Source organism: Glandiceps talaboti, chromosome 12, assembly GCF_964340395.1.
Source record: "Glandiceps talaboti chromosome 12, keGlaTala1.1, whole genome shotgun sequence".
Taxonomy (NCBI): Eukaryota; Metazoa; Hemichordata; class Enteropneusta; family Spengelidae; genus Glandiceps; species Glandiceps talaboti.
In genome coordinates, this window is record NC_135560.1 from 6,211,783 (window position 1) to 6,228,241 (window position 16,459).

The window sequence follows — 16,459 nt, forward strand, 5'->3', positions numbered from 1 at the left end:
TTGTGTCATTTGTTTTGTTCCGGGTGATCGCTGCCTTCCTGCAATCACCCAGAACAAAACAAACTACGGGCCTCTTGAGAGTTCATCTTGGACCATGTCGTAAAAGAGGGTGTGGTTTACAATGTTTACAATGATGTCAATGTAAATAACAATTACCAATCATAATAGTACCCACTTACAAAAAATAACAAGATTATAACATCAAAGTGATTAAAATCTGTTAATTTATTTCAACAAGAAACTTCAAAATTGAACAATAATCTTTCAAATTTAAAACATGACAAAGCAACATTTGGTAAAATTTCTGCTCAACAATGCAATGCAGAGTGTAAATGATATATCTATATATTTCAAATACATAACTTTATTTATTTCCCGGATAACCAACGGGAGCTAGTCCCATTTACAGGCTCCTTTGGTTCAGTGTTAATGCAGGAGGAAACCAGAGTACCCAAGGAAAACCTGCGTGGTATGAAAGAGTCAAACTGAAGGACACTCTTCTTACTTACAGCATGGTAAATTTCATCAAACCCTGCATGGGTTTTAACCCCAACCACAGTAGTAAGAGGAAAGTGGTAAAACCACTCGGCCACCAACAACCCAACAGTTGAGTATGGCTATGACACAGACCCTTGCCTTGATAGCCTGGAATCCAGGCAAAGGGGTTTTGAATTCGTTACATCATGGGGGAAAACCAAAATTCAAAATCCCCATTCACCTGGATTCTAGGCTATTGTCTTGAGGGTATCATCCTAAAATCACTGGCCTTTTCACAGCAATGCTGCAGATTTTTTCACTGCGTCATCAGAAAAATATACATTAGCTTGCAAGAATGCTTGAGTGAAACCAATAGTTATGGCTATAGGACATTCATTTGATTGTAGTGAAGTCACATGTCCTATGATTAGTTATCAGAGTACTATTGTCAGATTGGCTGATACACAAATGTATCAAATTTGGAAAGTGCTATATTTTACCTGTGACATACCAAATGGAACAGCTGGGATCCTCACTATAGCTGCCATGGTCATTCCAACATTACCCTACTATGCTATTTTTTAATCTTTTTAAAAAATTGTATCTGTGAGCAAACAGACATTTTCAGCTATTTCTGCATAAAAGTCAACACATACATCTTTCATTTGTCTCACAGCAATTGTACACATCTTTGGTGTTGGAGCCAATCTGATTAAAATCCGATGTAGATGTCGGCTAATCGTGCATTGCTATCTTACCATCGTTATTTAGCTTGAATTGACCTTCGTAGTAGGCGATCAGGCTAAAAACGTAAACATCTACTACGAAGGTCAATTCAAGCTAAATAACGATGGTAAGATAGCAATGCACGATTAGCCGACATCTACATCGGATTTTAATCAGATTGGTGTTGGAGTATGTCAGTGACTACAGAGATTATCACAAGAGTCAGCTGACTATTGAACACCTGTTACATGTAATAATTTCATTTTTTCAAAGGCAGTAAACAGCTAAAAGCTACTTGAGTTCACCAAATATTTGAATTTGGATACCCCCAAATTATGGTACAAAATTATTTATGCAAGTTTTATCAGATCTCATCTCTCTCTCTTGCCCCTCATTACTCTAGGAGGCATGTTAGTGCTCCAAAACCTGAACAAACACATTTGTGTTGACGTATCAAGTGTTGCTATGATACACAGATGTACCTAAGAAAAGTCACATCTCTAAATAAGTTAATATTCATTCATAGACAGCGTTATCTCCTGTAAGTTAGCAAGAGTGTTATACATTTCCTACTCAATGTAAGATACGGCAGTTTAAACTTTAATATCCATTTCAACCCACAGTGTCCTGTGGTATATATTATATCACTGAATGTTTCACTATAAATCCTTTTTCTCCAAGAGTAAAATCCTCCAATGGTCCATCTACAGCTGGTAAATCATTCACATGTGGTAAACCTGAAATATATAATTTAGGAAATTCTAGGAATTTTAGACAATCTCTACTGACCACAAGGCATAATACTACACTTAAACTAACGTTGTTATTGGTGGTTTGATAATCTATGCTATATGTGTGCAGCATAGATGGAGTTCCATCAACAACCATATCTACACATACTAGTAAAATTACACAATATTCATTTTGTGCTGTTGTGAAGGATCCATGAAGAGTGTGTTAAACTGTGTTTCCAATAACCTGACCAACCTCAGCTTAAGCCCCCGACCCTATAAGTTCGTCTGCCTAACTTATAATTGTCTTCATTTACTTCTTTTACACCTCATCAAACTCTGTCAGAAGTATTGTGACCAACAAGTATCTTATCTTAGGGTTGATGTTGATTGACTTTTCAAAAATTTAAAGTAAAATAAAATAAATTTCAGACCTATCACCCTATTTTCTGAAGTCATGTTATCAGAAACAAAACATTGTTTTTTATTTTGCCTTTTGTGTGTTTTCGCACGGGTTTAAAGAGAGGGGAGTGACCAAACAAGAGATCACGATTCAAATTACATAAATTTCTTAGTATTTACTGAAACATATATTTGGATGAATACAACAGTAACAACAATTAAGAACTGGGATCTCTGAAAACGGTGATCCACCACTCTACATAATTTCTTTAAATATGTTCATTTGGGGTCACCGTCAATCAAGAGCTATTTTAGAACCAGCGACTTGACTTCAGTTTGATATGATAGTTATGTTCCCAAAGATATGAATACAACATTATCAAAGACAAAGAACACCATATTTTAGGATGTATCTAGTTTATTATGATCATAGACTGACCTGTAGCTGAAGTGCTATAAAACTGATGGACTCCAATGCACACAGAGTTACTTTCCATGTCTTCAGGCCTGGATCTGGTTAGACAACAAATATCACATGGTACTGGTAAGTTATCAAAAAAAAAAAACTTTAAAGGATATGTTTGTAAAGCTACAGGTTATTAACCTATTTTGGTTTACTTTCACAATTTTGCCATATCTTGTTCTGAAAAAATAGATATGTGAAAAAGTATTTGGACAAAAGTGTGAGATTCAAACACTCAGCTCAAAACTGATCAGTATTATCCTTGAAGAAAAGGTAAACAATAAAATATTATTAGCTTATAGACCAACCTCTTCTTTGACAGTGATGTGCTATCCCTTTGAGATGTTTCAGGTGCTAGTTGACTGTCTTTCCCACTCTGTATGGCAGCATCTGAAGTATCAACATAATTTGAAACACCAGCTGTGTCTGAAGTACCTGCATCCCTAGAAGTACCAGAAGTATTCGAAGGACCAACAGTCATAGAAATAACATTTGATGCATCAGCAACATTTGCTGAGTCAACTGTAGAAGTACTCTGAACATTTGAAGAACAAGCAGGTTTAGGAATTGCAGTGGCCATAGAAGTATCGGGAACATTTGTAGTAACTGGGGCATCAGAAGTACCAGCTGCCTTAGATGAAGAAGAAGCAGAAGTATCAGCTGTATTAGATGTACCAGCAACTGTAGAAGTACCAGATGTATGTGGATTAATGGCAGAATTAGATGTACCATTGACCCTAGTAGTACCAGCTGTATTAGATGTACCAGCAACTGTAGAAGTACCAGCTGTATGTGGATTAACGGCAGAATTAGATGTACCAGTGACCCTAGTAGTACCAGCTGTATTAGATGTACCAGCTGTACTATTAGAAGTACCATCAACCCTTGAAGTACTGGTTGTATTAGAAGTACCAATGACCCTAGCAGTACCAGCTGTATTAGAAGTACTGACTGCAGTAGAACTACCAGCAACCATAGACCTTGTATTTCTTCCTTGATTTGATTCAGCTGTCACATTGGTCTGATTTCTTGAGTTTGTTGCTGCCAATTCTTTCTCCCATCGTAGTCCACCTTGTTGTCTTACAACTGAAAATATACACATATAATAAAATGATAAGTTAGAAATCTCTGGTTTCTGAAATCTCAAACACTGAGAAGCACTTAACAAAATAACATTCCTGGAATTATAAAACTAATCAAGGTAAAACACAACATAATTCAAGAGAAAATCCACTGTTTTTAAACACTGGACAGAAAGGCTGAGCATTAACTTGGTAACATCAGGATTTGTGAATACGTAATCCTGCCACAGCCATTATCTATTCTTTTACATGAACTTGACCTGAAGAGGGTCATCCATCCAATTGTAGAAACTGTTTGCCCTTCTCTTCCATCGATAGTATGCCAATTATTGGTTGCTTCAATGAATTGAAACAGGTACAGATACTTGATACTGGCTGGCATCTCCAGTTATTATTACATATGTACCAGAGATTACTTGCACTGATGTACACATACTAGTGATATATGCACTGCATTCCATACCTACATGAAAATGAGGATGTAATCGTTCATTGTACATGAAAGCATGTGATTGCACAGTGTCATTTTTATGGAAATTTGTTTCGGGAAAACATTATGTAATAATAACAGAGCCCATATCGCATGTGTGGCAGTGTGGGTACTTGCATTTGGGCTTGCAGTTATTTTCTACTGCTGCAGAGAACACTGCAAGTACTCGTGCAAGTACCGTCGAGTATGCCACACTTGCCCTCATGCATCATGGGGTTCTGTTATACTATTGATGCTGCTGATGTCATTTCTATAGTCTTACCTTCATGTAGTTCTGTTGGGGGTAGGTAATATGTTCCCTTCTCCACCTTTGCCATGGATCCTTCTTTGTAGCATGCATCCACATAGCTGGCATGGAAAACTGCTACTGAATCGTAGGAATATGCAGGTGATGAAAATATCCTACAAAACAGATAGAGAATTTGTGCATCAGGGATATTGACAATGTAGAGGTTACATAAATTTTCTGATATGTGTATAGAAATTGCGTTTGGACGACGATGCTACCGACTAAACACACCTACATTCATCGATTTTCTATGATATATTTGTGTAACAAGTAAAATGCGAGCAATTTATTTTGTTTCAATGGCATTCTTGAATTGCTATAGTCTTGGAAGTTCTATGATGTGATCAGGTAGTTCATCCCAGTCCTTTAAAGTCCTTGGGAAGAAACTGAATCGACACAAGTCACTGTTTGAATTTAGTCTTGTGTAACATTCACAATGTTGGTTTCTAGTTTTTCTAATTCTTGGTTGAATGTACTCTGGTAGTGGTATGGCAATTTGGTGATTTACAATTTTGTACATGATGGTGATTGCATGCTTCCGAATTTCTGTTAAAATTGACAGCTCAATACTTTCTGTCAATTTGCATGGATTCTATTCATGTCTAACACAGTACATACAATATGTGTGAAGCTTCAGCAAGTGACTAGAATTTCAGCATACATACCATTTTGTATCTGGTGCATCGGCATCTTCACTAAACACAAATAGAGCTATCTCTCTGTCTGTCAATGTTCCACCATGCTTCACTGTAAAGATGTGAAAATGTTAGTATTTTGGTGGTTAGTGTTGTCATTGCATCATGATTGGAATGTTACAACCATGGAAAGCAATGTATATTTAACTTGCTCATTCGTAGAATTTGGTGTTATATGTTATCTACTTCAATAATACACATGGAGGAGGTAGCTACCTCCATGCATAATATAAGTCAAAGTGAAAAATCAATGCATTTTCACTGTCTTTTGAGTAGGGTTATCTTCCACGTTACACTAACTTACAGGCATTAGTCCTGCTTGCAGACCGCTACACTGGGAGAAAGGAGAGCTTTGCAAAGATGCAGACAGCAACAATATAAACTGTTAAACAACCCATTGTTTGGAACAACATACAACCGTGTCTGTACAGAAACACTTCCAAAGCATGGCGATCAAACAAGTTGGAAAGACTTCTCAAGCTGGAAGGTAACCGTACCTTCGTTGTTCACGAGTCAACGACTTACCCCATATTTCTCGTTTTCTTTTTTCAACACTGGTTGAAAACCAGGCACTTTGCTTCTTGAACAAGTTCAGCATCTTCCATGAAAATTAAACGTGTTCAATGTCCCCTCTAAATCTGACTTCACAAACTCCTGGACTGGTCACTAGAACGGTAGAACAACACACTTGAGCAAATCAGTCAGAGCATGGAGGTAGAAGGACGTGATCTGAGCGAAACCACACAAGTTGAAGTTCTGTTAGCGTTACTGTAGGCAGTACACCGCATATCTTCGAAAGCTCACTAAATTTGTACTTTTTCTATCCAAATTCGATGAGTTTCTTGGTAACACAAATCTCTAAATCACCCAATCCAATGCTATTTCAAAATGTTTGACAACTTTTAGTATCATCACACGACAGCTCCTGCACGACAACCACCCTTTCTCTGTTTACTTCGTAAATGCCCGCCATTTAGTGCTCCCTAAGTCACGAGTAATTAAGATAAGATGTTGCCAACCCTTCAATATATATATTCATTTTATTACATGTAGGTACCGTATGATATTATCATACTTTATCAATTCTTGTAGCTACACACTGAAAAAAAATGTAATCGCAACAAACTGGATAGCGGTACTGGGAAAAATCCACTGAACTTTTTCGATAATGTTAGGTCGTCACCAGATCGAGCGTTCACTGACACTAGAGGGCGCACACATAATTTCAGCGCTCTCTTCTAGCTTGATCCTAGTAGTATCCTGTCACTTCGTTGTGTTCATCTTGCAAATTCAAAGGATTAATTAACTGCTAATTATTAAAACCGGATAATGCAGTTTCATCTCATAGCCAGAACTTGACTCTCTTACAAGCAAGAAAGCCTTTCCAATACGTCTCAATTTCCATGGCATTGCATTGTACATACAATATTTCAGCGTATACAGAAAAGTTTCAACGAAACAAATCTAAAAAGGTACATTACATGCCATTCAGATAACATTTGTGGTTCCGAATTACCTTATACTTATTAATATTTTTTTGCTGTTTACCTTTTTTTTTTACAAACATGCATGGAAACATTATTTTGAAAAGAAAAAAGATGTCATTACACCCTCTCCAAGGATGTCATACACTTTCGATCTCCAAGGGGTTTCAATACTGACCTACATTTATTTGATTGTTCTTTGCATGATATTATTTTAATACATGTACAATGGGGGGAGGGAAGGAGGAGAGAGAGAGAGAGAGAGAGAGAGAGAGAGAGAGAGAGAGAGAGAGAGAGAGAGAGAGAGAGAGAGAGAGAGAGAGAGAGAGAGAGAGAGAGAGAGAGAGAGAGAGAGAGAGAGAGAAGAACGAACAAATGTGGTCCAGCGAAAAGAGTATTCTCCTAAGTAAACCGAATTTGTATCGTCTCGGGCACTATATTTAGAGCAAGAGCAAGAACTTGGACTTTTTTTGGTGCAGTTGCACTCTATCCTCTATCCTATTTGCAACGATTGCAGTTATTTTATAAATTCGATTTTCAAATATCGACCGGTGTCACGACCTATCATAAAATCGACGTCTTAACATCTTTAATAAAAGTAGACCCACCCCAAGTAATAAAATAAGAGTATGATATATAAAAAAATCAAATGTATGTACAATAATATTGTGAAAAAAAGCAAGTATCTTCGACTATACGTACACTATAGTCACCAAAATAATTTAATATGGGTTGACTATAAAAGGCTACCAAATTGTTGTTTTAACACACGTGCTCGATCAGCCATGCATATTTGCATATGATGATCACATGGTTTGAATTATATATCATTACCTCCTACTATATATCTCAGAGGTAATGTCTTAGAGTAATGTTTTATAACGATCTCGAGAGAAAAATGCTGTAGTATTACGTATCTATCATATCTCAGAGAGTCGTCCCCAAAATAAACTTTCGGAGTTATAAATATCAACGGGGATGAAGAAGTTTTCATCGTCACCTGTATGTGTATAAACGTTCTTCGGTAATACTTTATATATTTTGTTATCACTTTTCTCTTCTAGATCTTTCACTAAGATTTTTGCAAGTCGATGTTGATGTGGGGTAATTCTAACGCGGGATCATGAGAAACAAAAGAAGAATGTTGAAATGAACACAGTGGCGCTGTTCTAAGACAGCCGAACCACCTAGCGCAAGAATACAACAGGTTACATTATACAGTAGGACCAGAATTATGAGCATATTTGACGACTGAAAAAAATATTTCCTGAATGATAACAGAATTTTGACATTGAAAATAATATAAAATCGAAAATAATAAAACTTAAAATCAGGGTTACTTTTCGCGGATGAACACAATTAGTATTGCGGTTGTGAAGCATACAGTATACGAGGGAACGCCAAAAAAGTGATTTGTTTTGGTTCTCCATATCTGTTTTCTCAAAAAGTTTCACACACACCGATGGAACGCAAAAAGGTTGAGGAGTGCGGTGCTTTACCCAAGGGATGGAAGAGAGAAGAAGTTATTAGAAAATCTGGTCTTTCGGCTGGGAAGTCGGATGTGTATTATTTCAGGTTGGCGATTTTTGTAGCTTGGCCTTCCATGTGGTTTCATTGTTGCACGGCTGATGTGAACCAAAATTGTATGTTTTTGATTCTTGTCTTTTGTGACCGTAATGTCACAAGAAATGATACAAGTTGAGAAGTTAGGGCTGTCGAGACGACGAAAGGCGCCGATCGGCTTGATTTATGGCCGTAAGTTTGTGGTACGCCGTCAAACCAAACACTTTCTTCCCGAAAATGAGTGGGAAGCGCGTAGACAAAAATGTGAAGTGATGACGCGATCGGTTTACACAGGAAGTCATAACCCTTTAGAAAGGTGTAGGGTTAGGGATTTCCAAAAGTGTCGTCCATCCTAGCAAACGGTCAGGGACTGAAAACGTCCAAAAATGTCAAAATTGCCAACTTGGCTTACCCAAACTCACTGTTATATTTTATTTTTTTTGTTTGTTTGTTAACACAGTAAATATTTGTTTATGATTAACATAATCTATTAAATTCTTCAATTTCATACAATATGTTAGTATTTGGGATATATTTATAGAAAAAATATGCAACTTTGCCTATACATCAATTTCTATTGGTAAGTTAGGAACATAGGTGTCCCATAGATATTTTGATATACCTATAAAGTTGAAGTATGATGTCGACACCTTACAAAAGTTGTACAAAGTCAAACTATAATGCAAATGAGATTAATGACATCACAGACATAAAAAAGTAGAAATTGCAGATTACCGTACATGCCATTTGCGTATAATAATTTTTTACCATACATTATTTGATTTTTTTCATTTATTTATATCTTTATTTTGGGATCAAGCTCATTTAATAATAGAGAAATTTGTATGTATTAATTGTAAAAGGGTCAAGTTTTATATTCTTTAATGCAAGGGGAATTGGGATCTTAGGATGTAGATCTTCTTTTTTAAATTTTAAGGATACTATAGCCAAGTAAACAGTTCCTTGGCGCAGGCAAATTACTACAAATGTACATGATAAAGAAATCCTAAGTCTTGTGCTAAATTTCATGGGACTCTTGATACACAGCATACTATTGTTCAGCATTGCCGAAGTATTCATTTTCACAATTCAGTACAAAATCACACACTTCATTTTCATTCTTCAGATTGATAAAATATGGATGTAACTACCCTTTCACAGTGCCCCCCCCCCCCCATACAAAAATAAAACAAAACACAACAACAAACAAGCAAGCAACAAAAAAAACAAAACAAAAATACCCTCGGGGCCTAGATTGCCAGTCTGCATTGTAGCCTAAGTCAAGGTCAACTGATGAGGTCAAACTTACAAAAAGCATTGGGAATATACCATTCAGTGTCCATATGTCAAACCTGTACTAGCTGTAGTTAGGGTGTAATTGTTTCGATCACACAACCAACAATATATATCCATTGAGTTTTGTTTAATAAAATACCGAAAATTAGACATTTTGCATTTCAATTAGAGGTCTATGTTATCTATAAGTAGTAACAAGATGAAATCGTGATCCAGCGAGGGTACTGATTTTCAATGCAGACCTAAAAATCAATTTGATTTGATATATATTACTGTGTACAGTAATGTATACAGCTGCACCAATCTGTTTACCCACAGATGATTTAATATTGTTCAGGGTGTGCGATATTACGAGTAAGTTATTATATTTAACTAGACAGTTTCAAGTAATGTTCTATTTTCAGCCAGTGCAGCTTTAAAGTAAAGATATGCTCAAAGTATTATGTACATTATTCTTATCATCCGCACAGGCTTGTAAGGTTGGAACTTCAATAATATAGTAATGTTCTTCGATACACAACCGAGTTTCTTTAGTTCGTGTATATGTTTCGGCAATTGGGCAATATGTTGCCAAAACGTAGACACGAACTTAAGAAACATGGTTGCGTATCGAAGAACATTACTACATTATTATATTTTGTGAATTTAATATATTTTGTGAATTATTTTACAGTCCGAGTGGAAAGAAATTCCGCAGTAAACCACAGTTAGCAAGATATTTGGGTGACACGTTTGATCTCAGTACTTTTGATTTTCGGACTGGTAAAATATCAGCTGCTAGTGTGAGGAAAAGTAAAAGACTTCGAAATATCCATTACGACTACAATAAAGGCACAAGGCATGACGGCAGTCTACTTTTACCAATCAGACAAACTGCCTCAATATTCAAACAACCTGTTACCAGCGTTACTAAGCATGTAGCAAGTAAAGTAAGACCAGATGGAAAACAGGATTTGACAGACCAACCCAAACAGGTGAGTTTTATAATTACACTTTTAAATCAGGAAAGCTGAAACAAATAGGTGTCTGGCTAGGCAATGATCTTACTAATAGTGCTACATTTTATCATCTAGCTCAACAAAAATCTTAGTAAAAGTGCTACATTTTATCATGAACATATATCTCTGTTAGTAAGATTTTTGTTGAGCCAGATGATAAAATGTAGCACTGTTAGTAAGATTTTTGTCAAGATAGACAATGTTTTGTTTCAGGTTTTGTGAGTTTAATTGTATGTTCTTTGTTCTATACACTAGTTTGTTGTACCCCCCCCCCCCTCCTCTGACATTATATGGTAGTGCATTCTGCCACATGATTTCTTGAAAATATTAATTACAGTTATGTTAAGTTAATAAGTTGTAATTTTTGAGCTATGTGGTTGATATTCACTGCTACACCTGATAATTGAAAGGTTCTCATTCATTTATCAATATTATGGTAAAACAAAATATTTTTGTCCTTTCCTTTTATTGGTTTGTGTTTCCTTGTCAACAACAATGTTCAAATGTTAATTTATTTATTATTTATCTATTCATTTATTTTTAAACGGCAAGGCATCCATAATATTGGTTTTCATGCAATTGCAAAATATGACATACAAATACAAAAATACAAATATTTGTGACAGATTCAAAAAATTATGCAACCATATTGAAAAACCGAGAGGAGTTGGAGAATGCAGAAGTCATTAGAAGTCATTAATGTCATGAAGTTAATGTTATACATCTCTTTGAAGTGTGCTTTTTCCATAGAAGTTTTCCTTAGTTCACTCTTGTCTTGCAAATCATTTTAATGTTTTGGTGAAATGTATGTGAAACGAGGTGTTGTTAGATTTTTGCCCTCATTTGATAAAACCTTAGAAGAAAAACAGAATTTCATGGTATGTAAATTTAATGTAATTATTGTTACATTTATTTGTTGACAGTTGTTCTGGGAGAAAAGACTTCAAGGAGCAAAGGCCTGTGATATAACAGAAGAAATTTTTAAAACACTAGAATTGCCAGAAGGCCTTATAGGTAAGAGAGGTCAAGACAAGTAGATCAATGGAAATAGGTACAAAAGACTGATTGTCATGATTATATTGGAAAAGGAACTTAGTGAGCATGGAATTCTCAGTACCTGCAATACTATTTTAGCTAATGCTAGAGGGTCAAAATAGAACAGGAAGGTCGACTTATTCTCAGTACCTGTAATAGCATTTTACCTCATGCTAGAGGGTCAAAATAGAACAGGAAGGTCGATTTATTCTCATGCACACATAAAGTATAATGCATGTGTGGAGTATGGAGTGAAAGTCAGTGTTGACTAAGAAAATGTATTTCAGGTAACGACTCTAAACGAGAATTTACTTAATAATTGGTCTAATGTAATTTTGTAACCTGGAGTTATTTCAATTAATATGACATATTGTTGTCATTAAATTTACACATTACTGGAACTACATATAAATTTGTAGCCATTTTCTAAAGAAATATTATGTAAGGGTGTCTAAATTAGGGAAAGGGAGGAAAGTATCACAATTTGGATGATATAAGATCGACAATAAATATGGTTTTATGAACCAGCCATTTGCTAAACCCTTTAAAATGATGATTTAATTAATACACCCTATATTTCTTTAATCTGGTGAAATGATGAAACAATTATGCCCTCTATGGCAGGATTAGAAAAGAATTGTACAATGATTGTACAATGATTGTACAATGGCGACTATATGGGCAAAAATGATTGTTTATTGCTGAAATTTTGAAACTTTAATAAAACTATTGGTTCAGAGTTTCACACTGACTTTGTCATACCTAAGTCATTCAAACATTCAAAAGTATGATTATGAAATGAAAGCTTCACCAACATGTACACATACACATACCTTTTTAAAAACTTGTGTGTTAAATTTTTAACATTGAATGAAGTGCAGGCACCCTTAATCAGAACAATAGTCAGTTTGATAGTAAGAGACGATCAATCAATATCACACTAGCTCAATAAGCGAACTTCGTTTAGGGGAGGAGGGGGTCTGGTGTCAATGCGATTGCTGAACTTCATTTTCACACTTCTAAATTGTGACGGATAACTTTCACCCCTTCAATGATAACAGCTTTTGTATTTACTGCTGAGATGTTGATAACAAATGTACTTCTAATGTGAGATATGGTGCTGGTTTTCTGGTAGTATTTTAATGTGTTTGCAATCATGTTTTTACATTACATCAATCATAGTGGTGTAAATGCTACAGTTTTCATCATAGTTTACATATATGAATGTTTGATGTTGCACTTGTGAACATTTAGGGGGAGGGGGTTTTGATCTAAATGAACGATGTTCATTTGTTGAGCTTGTGTGACATTGTGCGATCATCCCTAATGTATTGATATGTTCTATTTGTAGGGATAGGACCAGGATATACAAAAGAATCTTTATTACAGAGTTTAGCTACTAACCTACACCTTAGTACACAACCTGTTACAGGACAGAGTGCTGCACAGGTGAGTAGTCTTTGTACAGCCATTCACTATTTAAACCAAGATTGAGGTCTAAATGTCAAATTTTCACATTTAGTTTTATATTTCCTCAAAAATTTGTCTTTTGAAGAAAATGTTCAGGTATTACAATAATCAGTCAAATAATCATAGGGGAAAGTTATGGAATTTAATGTGTGAAAACGACATCCACAGTAAGGCCAAAAAAACAAGAGTTTGTTTCTCGTCCAAGGGAAATTTCAAAAATGATGCGGTGACTTTTTTTTTTTGGGGGGGGGGGGGGGAGTGTTGGTTGGGGAAGCACACTGACTCATCAACCATTACACTATCACATACATGATGTTACCACTGAAGCTGCCCAGAATAACATTTATTGAACTCTGCAAGTAAACTACATGCATTGTAAACTGTTTGTTTTACAGCTTCTCATCTGTACTTCTCAAACTGTTTGGTTTTGCCATCAATATGGAAAGTAGATATTGGCGAAAATGGGAAAATGAAATAAAAAAGTGTGACGTGCATGATTTTAGATGACGTGTGCAAGGACGAGAAACAAATCCTTTTATTTTTTGGGCCTAAATGTAACGATTTAAAAAATGGAAAAGTCCAGTCAAACTTATTTCAACCTTCAGTTCACTTGTATTGATTACTGCTATCAACATAAAGGAAAAGTCCAGTCAGACTTATTTCTGTCTTTAGTACACTTGTATTAAGTAAAAGTCGAGTCAGACTTATTTCTGCCTCTAGTACAGTTGTATTGATTACTGCTATCAACTTAAGTTATAGGAAAAGTTCAGTCAGACTTATTTTTACCTTTAGTACACTTGTATTGATTACTACTATCAACTTAAAGGAAAAGTTCAGTCAGACTTATTTCTACCTTTAGTACACTTGTATTGATTACTACTATCAACTTAAAGGAAAAGTTCAGTCAGACTTATTTCTACCTTTAGTACACTTGTATTGATTACTACTATCAACTTAAAGGAAAAGTTCAGTCAGACTTATTTCTACCTTTAGTACACTTGTATTGATTACTACTATCAACTTAAAGGAAAAGTCCAGTCAGACTTATTTCTACCTTCAGTACACTTGTATTGATTACTACTATCAACTTAAAGGAAAAGTTCAGTCAGACTTATTTCTACCTTTAGTACACTTGTATTGATTACTGCTATCAACTTTAAGGAAAAGTCAAGTCAGACATATTTCTGCCTGTGCTGTAGTACACTTGTATTAATTACTGCGATCAACATATAGGAAAAGTCCAGTCAGACATTTTTCTGCCTTTAGTACAGTTGTATTAATTACTGTGATCAACATATAGGAAAAGTCCAGTCAGACTTATTTATTCCTTTAGTTTATTACACTTGTATTGATTACTGTTATCAATGTACATGTGATTTTGGGTAATAAATTGAGCACCTTTGTAACTTATTAAACCTTTGAATCTTGTAAAGCAACCCAACTACACTTGATGTATTTGGTCATTTTGGGGATTTTCTGTTGGGGTTTATAAGAAAACCTAGCATCACATTTACCACAACCTTTTTGTCTCGAAGTACATAGTTCAAATTCATTTAAGCTGTGCAATTAGTGAATTCTGCTATTTTTGTGATGCTTGTTTACTCTTTATTGTACAGGCCACCATAGAAAAAAACCCTGGAGTTTATTTGAACACAGACCAACCACTCTGTCCAAGGTTTGTTGTAACTGATGCCGATATCAAAAAACAAGAGGACAAGGTACGAGCTGCCAGACGGAAACTGGAACAGTTGCTATCAGAAGATATTGAATTGTCAACAGAATGAATTCAAATAGTAAGTAAATTATTATGACTATTTTAATGTGAATGTGTAGTCTTTCATGTCAACATCCATCGGTAGTCCCCCTCTATTCATATATACATTTAGACTGTAAGGCAAGATTGAATAACAAAACATTGACCCAAATATGCTTGTCGATGTCATGGACCTCTTAGTCTGTTTCGTATTAAGGGGAATACCACTCCAGGAAATACAAATATTTTCACATATTTCCTGTTGGAGATACATTTCATGATTTCACATCACGCAAATTTTGTGTGTCATTGTTCTTACAAAATAGCGTTTCTGGTAGTAAAACACGTTTATGAGAGAGTGTCCTTCCTGATAACCAAATAGAATATGCTTTTGCTGTGAATTAAGTTTGATCCTGAAGGCAGCATGTGTAGAATATTTTGTACAATTTGATTGGTGAACAAAAAATGCCCTTGAAAGCATTTACCTTACTTTTAAAAAAAGAAATATTTACAAATGCTTCATTTTATAACCTAGAAAGTCAAAAACAATTTTTATGGTGTAGTTTTTTTGATGTCAACTTATGTAATGTTTAGGGTGAGCTACTCCTGTAGGATGTCTATAGAGGGCGCCCTACCATTGCCATTCCAAAGACTGCTTGTTGTTTGTGTGAACATGTTAAATATCAGCAAGTCTTGACTACTGCCCTCCGTTGTCAAGGCTAAGAAATATTTTCTAACTTATGAAAGAAAACCATTGTTGGTGAATGATGATACAGACAAATATTTGTAGCAGCAGACAACAATTTTACACCCAGTTGTATTTATGGCATAACTCTTAAATACTGAAAACACATGCACATTTCTCGTTACATGTGAAATTGTTTCCATTCATTCCTGCATTATCATTTTTCTATTTAAACTTAGATAATAAATAAGACTGGTCTTGATAATATACAAATGTACTGGCAATATTGTATTATACTGTATTAGTATATTGTATCTTGGGTGTTAATTATGTATAGTTGCAAGGATAACTTACTGATCAGTATGTGACATATAACGTCCTGGTGTTCATACATCATATTGGAAATTGTTATTGACTGTTACATTTTTCTACAGCATAATTTTATAGCCAGCAGTCACGACAAGTTAAATAAGATATATCAAATATCATACAAAAATTACTTTCTAGATATCAACAATTATAACCCTATTAGGCAAAAGATAAATCGTAGCCTTATCTAGTAATTTTATATCCTTATCTGTTATTGAAATTTTCCTTGGAAGTAGATGTTAAGGCAATATTGAAGGCTGCAAAAAATGTCTACAAGGACACTGATTAGTCGCCTTATCATTGTTGTCATCGTCAACATCTGCAGGCCAGAATCTCTAAATGTGTTCAAAAAAAGGGCAAACGGAATATACAGTGTTTTGTGTGATATCACTCTTTTGACAACTAGTAGTCATGCAATTTTCATAATCATTTTAAATATATTGCCTATATA

General features: G+C 35.1%; 2 protein-coding genes across 2 annotated transcripts in view; one reads left to right on the forward strand and one right to left on the reverse strand.

The window, feature by feature from the left end:
* Positions 1-1,599: 1,599 nt before the first annotated feature.
* On the reverse strand, positions 1,600-5,953 carry LOC144443660 (uncharacterized). Its single transcript, XM_078133199.1, has 6 exons — positions 5,881-5,953; positions 5,326-5,407; positions 4,634-4,773; positions 3,108-3,885; positions 2,776-2,849; positions 1,600-1,940 (listed from the first exon to the last, which is right to left on the reverse strand). Exons 1-6 carry the CDS (start codon positions 5,951-5,953, stop codon positions 1,843-1,845), a joined length of 1,245 nt encoding a protein of 414 aa, XP_077989325.1. The 3' UTR covers positions 1,600-1,842.
* A 2,266-nt stretch (positions 5,954-8,219) lies between these two features.
* The window catches only part of LOC144443479 (methyl-CpG-binding domain protein 2-like), a 28,599-nt gene continuing 20,359 nt past the window's right edge, over positions 8,220-16,459 (forward strand). The window contains exons 1-5 of the mRNA XM_078132966.1: positions 8,220-8,414; positions 10,372-10,672; positions 11,620-11,710; positions 13,083-13,180; positions 14,818-14,994. Coding sequence (XP_077989092.1) covers positions 8,302-8,414; positions 10,372-10,672; positions 11,620-11,710; positions 13,083-13,180; positions 14,818-14,985 — 771 coding nt within the window. The 5' untranslated portion in view covers positions 8,220-8,301 and the 3' untranslated portion in view covers positions 14,986-14,994. The remainder of the gene's footprint in view (positions 8,415-10,371; positions 10,673-11,619; positions 11,711-13,082; positions 13,181-14,817; positions 14,995-16,459) is intronic.